At 46.2% G+C, this 13,420-nt stretch overlaps 1 protein-coding gene across 1 annotated transcript in view; it reads left to right on the top strand.

Annotated features, from left to right (window-relative positions):
• LOC141129298 (retinol dehydrogenase 14-like) overlaps positions 1-13,420 on the top strand; it is a 52,296-nt gene that overhangs the window by 19,907 nt on the left and 18,969 nt on the right. The window contains exons 2-3 of the mRNA XM_073617248.1: positions 6,357-6,596; positions 7,217-7,306. Coding sequence (XP_073473349.1) covers positions 6,357-6,596; positions 7,217-7,306 — 330 coding nt within the window. The remainder of the gene's footprint in view (positions 1-6,356; positions 6,597-7,216; positions 7,307-13,420) is intronic.

Raw genomic sequence — 13,420 nt, 5'->3', positions numbered from 1 at the left:
ATTGGCATTAAAAAGGGATCAACTCCAGAGATAAAACGATAATTCTCCCGCTCTACAAGACTCTGGTCCGGCCGCACCTGGAGTATGCTGTCCAGTTCTGGGCACCAGTCCTCAGGAGGGATGTACTGGAAATGGAGCGAGTACAAAGAAGGGCAACAAAGCTAATAAAGGGTCTGGAGGATCTTAGTTATGAGGAAAGGTTGTGAGCTCTGAACTTATTCTCTCTGGAGAAGAGACACTTGAGAGGGGATATGATTTCATTGTATAAATACCGGACTGGTGACCCCACAATATATAAATACCGGACTGGTGACCCCACAATATATAAATACCGGACTGGTGACCCCACAATATATAAATACCGGACTGGTGACCCCACAATATATAAATACAGGACTGGTGACCCCACAATATACAAATACCGGACTGGTGACCCCACAATATATAAATACCGGACTGGTGACCCCACAATATATAAATACCGGACTGGTGACCCCACAATATATAAATACCGGACTGGTGACCCCACAATATACAAATACCGGACTGGTGACCCCACAATATACAAATACCGGACTGGTGACCCCACAATATATAAATACCGGACTGGTGACCCCACAATAGGGATAAAACTTTTTCGCAGAAGAGAGTTTAATAAGACTCGTGGCCACTCATTACAATTAGAAGAAAAGAGGTTTAACCTTAAACTATGTAGAGGGTTCTTTACTGTAAGAGCGGCAAGGATGTGGAATTCCCTTCCACAGGCGGTGGTCTCAGCGGGGAGCATCGATAGTTTCAAGAAACTATTAGATAATCACCTGAACGACCACAACATACAGAGATATATAATGTAATATGACATATAATCACACAACATACAGGATATATAATGTAATATGACATATAATCACACAACATACAGAGATATATAATGTAATATGACATATAATCACACAACATACAGAGATATATAATGTAATATGACATATAATCACACAACATACAGGATATATAATGTAATATGACATATAATCACACAACATACAGAGATATATAATGTAATATGACATATAATCACACAACATACAGAGATATATAATGTAATATGACATATAATCACACAACATACAGGATATATAATGTAATATGACATATAATCACACAACATACAGAGATATATAATGTAATATGACATATAATCACACAACATACAGAGATATATAATGTAATATGACATATAATCACACAACATACAGAGATATATAATGTAATATGACATATAATCACACAACATACAGAGATATATAATGTAATATGACATATAATCACACAACATACAGAGATATATAATGTAATATGACATATAATCACACAACATACAGAGATATATAATGTAATATGACATATAATCACACAACATACAGGATATATAATGTAATATGACATATAATCACACAACATACAGGATATATAATGTAATATGACATATAATCACACAACATACAGAGATATATAATGTAATATGACATATAATCACACAACATACAGGATATATAATGTAATATGACATATAATCACACAACATACAGGATATATAATGTAATATGACATATAATCACACAACATACAGAGATATATAATGTAATATGACATATAATCACACAACATACAGAGATATATAATGTAATATGACACATAATCACACAACATACAGAGATATATAATGTAATATGACATATAATCACACAACATACAGAGATATATAATGTAATATGACATATAATCACACAACATACAGAGATATATAATGTAATATGACATATAATCACACAACATACAGAGATATATAATGTAATATGACATATAATCACACAACATACAGGATATATAATGTAATATGACATATAATCACACAACATACAGGATATATAATGTAATATGACATATAATCACACAACATACAGAGATATATAATGTAATATGACATATAATCACACAACATACAGGATATATAATGTAATATGACATATAATCACACAACATACAGAGATATATAATGTAATATGACATATAATCACACAACATACAGAGATATATAATGTAATATGACATATAATCACACAACATACAGGGATATACAATGTAATATGACATATAATCACACAACATACAGAGATATATAATGTAATATGACATATAATCACACAACATACAGGATATATAATGTAATATGACATATAATCACACAACATACAGAGATATATAATGTAATATGACATATAATCACACAACATACAGGATATATAATGTAATATGACATATAATCACACAACATACAGGATATATAATGTAATATGACATATAATCACAAAACATACAGAGATATATAATGTAATATGACATATAATCACACAACATACAGAGATATATAATGTAATATGACATATAATCACACAACATACAGAGATATATAATGTAATATGACATATAATCACACAACATACAGAGATATATAATGTAATATGACATATAATCACACAATATACAGGGATATATAATGTAATACTGACATATAATCACACACATAGGTTGGACTTGATGGACTTGTGTCTTTTTTCAACCTCATCTACTATGTAACTATGTAACACCCCCCCCAGTGTCCGGTACATAATTCACACATCCCCCCAGTGTCCGGTACACGGTGCCCCCATCTCCCCAGTGTCCAGTACACGGTGCCCCCATCTCCCCAGTGTCCAGTACACGGTGCCCCCATCTCCCCAGTGTCCTGTACACGGTGCCCCCATTTCCCCAGTGTCTGGTACACGGTGCCCCCATCTCCCCAGTGTCCGGTACACGGTGCCCCCATCTCCCCAGTGTCCAGTACACGGTGCCCCCATCTCCCCAGTGTCCGGTACACGGTGCCCCCATCTCCCCAGTGTCTGGTACACGGTGCCCCCATCTCCCCAGTGTCTGGTACACGGTGCCCCCATCTCCCCAGTGTCCAGTACACGGTGCCCCCATCTCCCCAGTGTCCAGTACACGGTGCCCCCATCTCCCCAGTGTCCGGTACACGGTGCCCCCATCTCCCCAGTGTCCGGTACACGGTGCCCCCATCCCCCCAGTGTCCGGTACACGGTGCCCCCATCCCCCCAGTGTCTGGTACACGGTGCCCCCATCTCCCCAGTGTCCAGTACACGGTGCCCCCATCTCCCCAGTGTCTGGTACACGGTGCCCCCATCTCCCCAGTGTCCAGTACACGGTGCCCCCATCTCCCCAGTGTCCGGTACACGGTGCCCCCATCTCCCCAGTGTCCGGTACACGGTGCAGCCACCCCCCAGTGTCCAGTACACGGTGCACACTGTGACACTGTGACAGACCTAGCCGGGACAGGGGCTTTTGGAGAGGACCAAGAAGGTGTATGGCTGGGGGATCCGTGGAGTGGTCTTGTTTCTGATTCCATTTCATGTCTCCCCAGAACACACAGACTCTAGGAGTCTAGACCGGGATCCATCCATGTTACCAGCCATGACTGCTCATCACTGGGAAAACTCAAAGCAGATGTGTAAGGGCTTACCTAGGTTGCAGTCCATGGTGCAGAGATGTACGCTCACCCTTGCAGATACACACAGCCCAAGGTAACAAAGAGATAAGCTACCAGGGCTGTGAATCTGTGCAGGGGGGCTTGACAGGAATAGCCAAGGGATAGTCGAGGTAAAGCCGCAGAATTCCAGAAGTCAGGATAACGATAAACAAAGCCAGGGTCCGAACACTGGAACAGAAGACAGGAACACTTGGCAAACATGAGAAAATGAACTGACAAAGCCCTCAGGTGCCATTCGAGGCATACCATACGTACAGTCAGGAGGTAGCGGGGACACAGGAACAGGAACTTCAAGCGGGGACACCGGCACAGGAACATCAGACTGTGCAGCAGGTTCCGGAACATCAGACTGGGGCACAGGAACTTCAAGCTGGATAGTAGGCAAAGATTCAGGGGTGGCAGGAAGGATACTAGTAGTACCCACTTGCAGAAACTTTGGCTGAGGTGGACGAGTTGGGCAGAGAGAGATAAGGTGACCTCTTACTCCACAATAGTCCACAGCCTCTCCTCCGCTCTCTCTCTCTTAGACAGCTTGGACCGGATGAACCCGATCTCCATGGGTTCCACATCATCCAGGGTAGGAGTGGGTAAAACCTCAGGAGTGTCTAGGTTTAGAGGGGTTAGGGCTTCATAACTTGGCACAGACTGGGATGGCCTGGAGTCATATCTGTACAGGGTATTCCTGTCCCTGGGTACCCGTAGGCCACGTGAACTAGGGGCAGACTTGGGAACACTGGTTTTCTTAAAAACTGTAATATAAGAGTCCAGAGCAAACATAAAAGCCTCTCAGCTGTCCGAGACTGGACTCCTCTCCTGTAATAGCTTAAAAGCCCATATCTTGATTAGCCCAGTGAGCAGGTTGATGGATGCGCCAACCTTTATAAAGTCAGAGGCATAGGTCCTAGGCTTAAGAGCGAACAACAGCTCGCAATCCATCCTAAAGTTCAAGAATGATGCACGATTCCCATCAAACTTCTCAGGCATCACAACAAATGGTTCCGGACATGCAGGTTCCAGGGTTGGGCGTACTGTGCCTTTAAACAAGAAGACTTCTTGCTGCAACTCAGCAACGGTCTGGCCCAGGCTGGAGACTTGCAGAGCAAGGGAGGTGAGCATCTTGTACATCTCTGCAGACCTCCATGTTGGTCAGTTCATTATGTAAGGGCTTACCTAGGTTGGAGTCCATGGTGCAGAGATGTACGCTCACCCTTGCAGATACACACAGCCCAAGGTAACAAAGAGATAAGCTACCTGGGCTGTGAATCTGTGCACGGGGGCTTGACAAGAATATCCAAGGGATAGTCGAGGTAAAGCCACAGTCAGGGATTCCAGAAGTCAGGATAACGATAAACAAGGCCGGGGTCTGAAGCCGGGGTCAGTCTTGGAACACTGGAACACGGCAACAGAAGACAGGAACACTTGGCAAACATGAGAAAATGAACTGACAACACCCTCAGAGTGAGACAGGGATTTATACCCAGCTAATTAGGTAACCTGCCTCAGCTGATCCAGGAGTGACATGTACAGAGTATCGCCCACAGTACTTCATGATAAACTAGGCATGGCTGGAAAGCTGGCTGAATAGACCTGAGGTGTGGCTCAGAGGTAAAGAAACAGGAGCAAGAACAGACAGTCATGAGTTCAATACCACCCAGAGCCACATGGGGTGTGACCACGCCTGGCCCTCTGCAAGGCACGGTAGGGACCGTGACGAGATGGTAATCTCATCAGATCAGGCCACCTGTCTTTCACCCATTGTTAATTGTGCTAATTAACACACCTATTGTCTGCTAGCAAAGTACTGTGGGGATGTGTTTACACTTGTAATAATGTGTATTGTACTTTGTGAGCTCGATGCCGGCAAGTCTGACCTGGAATGAGATCCCCGATTGTCTAGGTGGCTAGTTCAATTAACTTAATGTTTATAGTGTTAATTATACCTCTATATAAAGTTAATTATACCTCTATATAAAGTTGCGTTTGCATATGATAATGTGATCAGCCTCACAACTAAAGAGTTCCAGTTTAGCAGCTAAACGAGTACTGCCTAGTTCTTGGTTGCAATATGCTAATATAATATCTGATATCTATGTTCAGACTGACGGAAGCACTCAAGCGGAGTGTGGGATGGTTCCGATACACCCACATCTCCCCAGTGTCCGGTACGCGGTGCACACATCCCCCCACTGTCCGGTACACACATCCCTCATCCCCCCCAGTATCCTGTACACGGTGCCCCCATCCCCCCCCAGTGTCCTGTAAATGGTGCCCCCATCCCCCCCAGTGTCCTGTAAATGGTGCCCCCATCCCCCCCAGTGTCCTGTAAATGGTGCCCCCATCCCCCCCAGTGTCCTGTAAATGGTGCCCCCATCCCCCCCAGTGTCCTGTAAATGGTGCCCCCATCCCCCCCCAGTGTCCTGTAAATGGTGCCCCCATCCCCCCCCCAGTGTCCTGTAAATGGTGCCCCCATCCCCCCCAGTGTCCTGTACACAGTGTCCCCTTCCCCCCAGTGTCCTGTACATGGTGCCCCCATCCCCCCAGTGTTCTGTACACGGTGCCCCCATCCCCCCAATGTCTGGTACATGGTGCCCCCATCCCCCCAGTGTCCTGTACACGGTGCCCCCATCCCCCCAGTGTCCTGTACATGGTGCCCCATCCCCCCAGTGTCTGGTACATGGTGCCCCCATCCCTCCAGTGTCCTGTACATGGTGCCCCCCCCCCAGTGTCAGTAATAACTCTCTGCATTGGTTTTCAGGCATTGGGAAGTGCGTAGCTTTGGACTTTGCCCGGAGGAACGGTCGGGTCATCTTGGCGTGTCGCAGTCGGGAACGCGGTCAGAAAGCTCTGGAAGAGATCCAGAGGGAGACGGGGAACCGGAATGTGGTCCTGGAGATCCTGGACACCAGCAGTATGTCCTCCGTCCGGGCCTTCGCTGACCGCATACTACGCAATGAGAAGAGACTGGACATCCTGGTGAATAACGCCGGAGTGTCAGGTACAGATATAGGGCACGGTGACCCCGGGAGGGTGGGGTGTCCCCCTTCCAATGTACACATTTCTTTTCTCTGGTTTGGGCTTAGAGTTCCACTTTAGGGCAATATTCTGGTGGACTTTATGCCGGACCTCGTATTGCAGATCTCTATTGGCGTCTGTAGACACAGAGATGGGTCATACCAGTCAACTGACTACTATTCTACTACTAGTCTACTATTACAATCATCACATGATCAGTCCCCCGGGCTGTCATTGGAAACAATTCCTGCCAATCAGGCTCACACCTCCAGTGCAGTAGATCCTTAGGAAGCAACTTTTGTTGAATTGGAATATCTGCAGAACATGTCCTGCAATGCACTGAGGAGGGATGAACTCAGAATGAACGGGGTGCATGTAGCCTGAAATTAGAGCCGCTCATTGGATGGGTCTTCCTTGTCTCCATAGACTGCCCCTATGTTGTGGGATTGCTGGGAATATTTAAGCCTGGTAACTGAACTGTGTCCTGAAGGAGGCGATGATGAGTAAAACACACATCTCTAGTCGGTGTAATGAGAAATCTGCTTGGAGTCTTCTATGATTTTTTCTTAAACGGCTTATTAAGAGATTGATGTTCCCTTCTAGGAATGCCCCGCGCCATAACATCGGAGGGACTGGAGGCCACCTATGCCACCAACCACCTGGGCCCTTTCCTGCTCACCAACCTGCTTGTGGGTAAGTCCTGCCATCCTTCCTACGTACATCCTCTGTGCAGCCACCATCCAGGGAGAAATAACAAACGTCTGACACAGATCAGCCCCTGCTGCCGGCACTCACCTTGTCACTTCCTAAAAGTTACAATGTTGCAGTCTGATCACTGGGGGAGGGGAGACTGAGGAAACGCTTCCTCCTGCCTGCAGCCGACTGATGACTAAATTTCAGCCTAGACAAAGTCACTGGGGGAGGGTAGACTGAAGAAACGCTTCCTCCTGCCTGCAGCCGACTGATGACATCATCTCAGACTAGGCAAAGTCACTGGGGGAGGGGGAGGAGACTGAGGAAAAGCTTCCTCCTGCCTGCAGCCGACTGATGACTACATTTCAGCCTAGACAAAGTCACTGGGGGAGGGTAGACTAAGGAAACGCTACCTCCTGCCTGCAGCCCACTGATGACATAATTTCAGCCCAGACAAAGTCACTGGGGGAGAGGGAGGAGACTGAGGAAAGGCTTCCTCCTGCCTGCAGCAGACTGATGACTAGAGATGGGTGAACTGTTCGGGCCGAGCAGGGTGTTAGTTGCACAGTGAATAGTTGCCGGTTGTTAAGAAGTGGCTCGGGAAGTGGCGTCCTTAACAACGAATGAGTTATCAGCTGTCAGCGGGCTTCTCCACTGACAGCTGCATGAAAAAAAAAAGCCTTGATGGCAATAGAAAAACTAGAAAAAAAGGCAATCCATACCAGGCCCTTGGGGTCTGGGGTGGATTTTAAGGGGAACCCCTTGCCATTTAAAAAAAAAAAAAAAAAGGTGTGGGGTCCGCCCCAAATCCATACAGACCCTTATCCAAGCATGCAGCCTGGTAGGCCAGGCAAGGGGGGGGCAAACGAGCCCCCCCAACCATACCAGGTCACATGCCCTCAGGTGCCTTGCCTTGGGGTGGGCCTCCCCACCCTCCCCACCCCAAAGCATCTTGTCCCCATGTTGATGAGGACAAGGGCCTCTACCCCAGAACCCTTGCCCGGTAGTCTGTGGGGGTCTGTGGGCGGGGGGCTTATCTGAATCTGGAAGCTTGAAGGGTAACTCCACTTTGGTCGTGAAAAAGACACCCCCCTCCTGTTAGATATTTGTTTCATAGTAGAACTGAAGAACCCTCAGCTTGTAGGATACTTAAGAAAAAGGTGTTTATTCTTCACAAAACAAGACAAGACTTGAGTAGTGACATCTGGTGACATCAGGTATGGCTTCAGATCATCAGAAGGAGAAAGAGAGATATATATATATATATCAGATGTTCCATTCTTCCAGAGTCTAGGTTCCTTCCTTCCTTATCTCTTTCTAACCAACCTTCTAAACCTTGTATCCTTTATACTGGTATGTAAAGTACGAGAAGAACACCCACTCTCCATATATGGTTGGATGTATAGTAAGATACATAACTCCTCCTAACATACTGACATAGGAATTCAGAATAGAAATACATACACAGCAAAATGACTTTTCTCTATGTCAGACATATTGAAGTAACCTTCAAAATAATATTCAACTCTAAATCTCTGACACCTCCTGGAGACCGATGTCCACTGCCGGGACTTTAACAAACTTTGAAGCAGATCCCTACCTCTTGTTCCTCTGAAGAAATAAGCTGTTTGTTTTCTCTATGTCCTCTGCTGACCGAGTCTGAATGAGAGGGGTCTAATTCCTAAATGGGAGGGTCTAATTTCTCAATGAGAGGGTCTGATCCCTAAATGGGAGGGGTCTAATTCCTAAATGAGAGGGTCTAATTTCTCAATGAGAGGGTCTGATCCCAAAATGGGAGAGTCTAATTTCTCAATGGGACGGTCTAATTCCTAATTAGGAGGGTCTCATTTCTCAATGGGAGGGTCTGATTCCTAAATGGGAGGGTCTCATTTCTCAATGGGAGGGTCTGAGTTTTCAATGGGAGGGTCTGATTTCTCAGTGGGAGGAGTCTACTTCCTAAATGGGAGGGTCTGATTTCTCAATGGGAGGGTCTGATTCCTGAATGGGAGGGTCTAATTCCTAAATGGGAGGGTCTAATTACTAAATGGGAGGGTCTTATTTCTCAAAGAGAGGGTCTGATTTCTGAATGGGAGGGTGTGATTTCTGAATAAGAAGGTCTGACTTCTAAATGGGAGGGTTTGATTTGTCAATGGGAGGGTTTGATTTGTCAATGGGAAGGTCTGATTTCTGAATGGGAGGGGCATAATTCCTAAATGGAAGGGTCTAATTCCTAAAGGAGAGGATCAGATTTCTTAATGGGAGGGTTTTATTTCTCAATAGGAGGGTCTTATTCCTAAATGGGAGGGTTTGATTTGTCAATGGGAGGGCCTGATTTCTCAATGGGGTGGTCTGATTTCTTAATGGGAGGGGTCTAATTCCTAAATGGGAGGGTCTGATTTGTCAATGGGAGGGTTTGATTTGTCAATGGGAGGGTCTGATTTGTCAATGGGAGGGTCTGATTTGTCAATGGGAGGGTTTGATTTGTCAATGTGAGGGTCTGATTTGTCAATGGGAGGGTTTGATTTGTCAATGTGAGGGTCTGATTTGTCAATGGGAGGGTTTGATTTGTCAATGGGAGGGTCTGATTTGTCAATGGGAGGGTCTGATTTGTCAATGGGAGGGTTTGATTTGTCAATGGGAGGGTCTGATTTGTCAATGGGAGGGTTTGATTTGTCAATGGGAGGGTCTGATTTCTGAATGGGAAGGGCCTAATTCCTAAATGGAAGGCTCTTATTTCTCATGAATTCAGAAGATACAGTCAATCCACTTGTTGGTAATATTTTTTCCAGATTTGATGACCAGGATCACCGCATGGATCAGTTTGCCATGGCTTTACAAACACTCCTGAGTCGCACGGCTCACCTGGAATCTCCCACTGTGGCTGCTCCGGTACAACCTGAGTTGCAGGCCGTCCCTGCTGCTGCTCCAGTCTCTGTGCAGGCACCCGCCTCGAGTATTACCTCTATAAGAGGTATGTCTGGTTCCGCTCCGCTTCCCCAGTGATTTGGGGGCGATCCAGTCCAATGCAGAGCGTTTCTCAACCAGGTTGCGATACTTTGAGATGTTGCTCAGGCGTTTCCCACAGACAGAAGCAAAGTAGTGTAGCGCTTGTAGATTTTTTTAATCTACCGCTTATATGTAAATTTAGTGGGTCATCTGTTCTGTACATAGTTCAGATTCAATCTATTGTTAAATTAGCCTCTGTTCCAGTTTGGCTGTGTTGCGTGCAGTTCCACATTGTGCCTGCAGGTGTCATTGTCAGTGTTGGAAAGCAACAAGCTGAAGTATATGAGTGCTCTTCTTTCTCAGAAGTAACTCGGCAGAGGTTGTCCCCTGCGGTGCATTCTGGGAGGGGGTATTTAAGGGACAGATGCCATATTTCTTGGTCTCTTTCTTTCCACCTGTTGGCCCTCCTGGCCGACAGGTATGTGCTAGGATTCCTACCTCGTGGTCCTCCGGGCCGGAGGACTGCGTTGCTGCAGCGTGTGGGTGGGCCCAGAAGTCTTTCTGGGGTCTAATACTACAACTACTGCAGAGATGGTCCTGGGCTGTCTGTCCTGCGGGAAGAAGCCGGACAATTGGGAAGAATCCAGGGGAGGACCCGTCATGGAAGGATCATGCGGAGCGCTGGTCTGGAGAGGGGCCTGGTGGCTCAATTGGAGGACGCATCTTAAGTTAACCTACTGCCGGGTCGGCTTAAAGGTTCTGGTATTGTGTTGCTGTTCATCTAAAACTACTACGTCCTGTGGCAGAGGATCGTACAGTTGTTCTACCCAAGTCTGTGGCAGAGACTTTCTATTTGTGCTGCGCTCCGGCTGCTAGGTCAGTGAGAGAGACCTATCCGGGCGGGCAAAGATTTAATCCTGAACTGAAGATACATTCATTCCTGAGATTTCAATTCCTTAGTGCTACACCAAGAAAAAGGTATTTGAAATTCCCTGCAACTCTTCTTCTACCTCTTTCCTGCTACTTCTTCCAGTTATCTCCCATTAAAGCATTGGAAAAGTACAAAAGTGACTGGTGCCTACATTGTCAGATGATACGCTCAACGTGGACTCTAAGTCTGGTATTGGTGAAACTACAGGTAAAAAGGTGACGGTAACAGCCCGCTTTAAATCAGCAGCTCCACCGTGAGTTATTGCTACATGTGGGGGCTCGTCCGGGATTGTTTGCCGTTGCCCTAAGCAGCCCTGAGAAGTATTTCACCAGGAGTCTATGTTAAAAGAGGTTTTTGGACTTTGTCACTTTCTCCAGGAGAAGAAGGGGTTAAATTACAGGATCACATTTCTGACTGCGTAGGCTGCGGGCGAGAAGTAAAAGCCTGGGAGCTACGTGATCAGAGGAACAAGTGGGAGGAGCCACATCTACTTGTTACTGCGCGAGACACGTGTGTGTGTGTCTGGCGCCAAAGGAGAAGAGAAGCCTCGTGATCATGTTGAGAGGATCAGAGTACAATCATGTCTTCTTTTCCATTGGTACCGTCAATTATGGGGTCCAAGATGTTCCCTACAAGTACCGCTGCGGGTGCTATGCTAACTGGAACCCTGCTGATGGATACCGGCATTCGTTTGAAGCCGCAGGGGAGGTTTGTGTTATACACTGTTGGAGATATTGAAGGGCTGAGCATGCTTTGCCACAAGTGTGAAGGACTGGCCATACATCTCTGTCCATTTGTCCAATGTTTGCAGTGCGGAAAATATTTGTTCACAGTGGAGCAACCTACCATGTCGCGCCGTGCTTATCGTGTGGACTGGGCTACAGGGACCGCCACAGTGGAAACTGCTGTCATTACTGCTGGAGAGTGTCACAGACCTAGCCGGGACAGAGGCTGTTGGAGAGGACTGTATGCAAGCCTGTTGCCCACCGATTATGGGCCCTAGCATTTGGGGGAATGGTGCTCTCTGTGAGCTGTATGCCTGGGGACCCTGGGGTTGGTGTTACTTTGGATTCAGCTCCATGTCCCCCCAAAACACACAGACTCTGGAACCCGTTATATGCCATATTAGAATGATAAGACTGAATTATACTGTTGGGACACATCCTGTGAGGAGATGCTGGTGTCATCAACTCCACTCACCTGTCTGATGTCAGCTATAATGGGTTTAATGTAAATAAGTTTAGTCTAGGTTCTAAGGGTATTCAACTCATTGTTGTTTGTTCTAATTAACCCTGTGTTGATGTTTATGGTAATGTGTGTAAATTGAATGAGCTGATCACATTGTCCTCTATACAATGTAGGAGACGGGACGACTCCTATTGGAGCTCATGTTAATTAGGTTAATTAGGTTATGTTTGTATTGTTAATTGTAATTAGCTCCAGCTATTGTGTTTATATTCCTGTGTGAAGCTCGGTGACCACAAGTCTGGGCGAAAGGTCATGTCTCAGCCACCTAGGCTGTATAAAGGATGAGATAATTAGCTCATGTTAATTAGGTTAGCTTTGAGTCAGCCTGGTGTATAAATGTGTGTGATATCTCAAATAAAAAACAGTTCTGATGTACTCCAAGACTGGTGTTGTCTAGTTCTTGGGGTTCCTATAGCCAGATCCATTGGACTCGTGTTCCAGAACTTAGGAAGCGGTATATGACGGAAGCACTCAAGCAGAGTGTGGGACGTTCCGTGACAGAGAGCAGCAGGCCGTGGTCTGGTCTGCTACCGTGAGTGTTCCCGAAGGAGACGTCGCTGTTACCGCTTCATCAGTGGTCATCACTCTTATTTCTACTTCTACTACCTATCTCCGTTGCCCCTGTCCCAAGGAAGGTGGGATATGTGAAGGCTTCCCGCGGCCGTGGTCGAGGCCTATCCCAGAGACTACCCGAACTGGAGCCGGAGGAATATATGGATCCGGAGAAGTCGACGTCAGGAAACGGGTGAGAGATCAAAGGGGAACATATTTGGGACTCTTTGTAAATATTTGCCAGCAGAGGAGTTGAGAGACTCAAAGATAGATTCCATGTCAGATCTCTCCGGTGATGATGATTTGTTTGAGACAATGTCACAGGAACTATTATGGGCTCAGGGTGAAGATGTTGCTTCTGCCCTTACTTTCTCAGAATGGATAGCCATGGATTCTGGGAAGACATCACCTTGTGTGGAGCCGCACAGTACTACTAA

Source organism: Aquarana catesbeiana, linkage group LG01 (assembly GCF_042186555.1).
Source record: "Aquarana catesbeiana isolate 2022-GZ linkage group LG01, ASM4218655v1, whole genome shotgun sequence".
Classification (NCBI taxonomy): Eukaryota; Metazoa; Chordata; class Amphibia; order Anura; family Ranidae; genus Aquarana; species Aquarana catesbeiana.
This window is presented reverse-complemented; position numbering and strand designations above follow the sequence as displayed.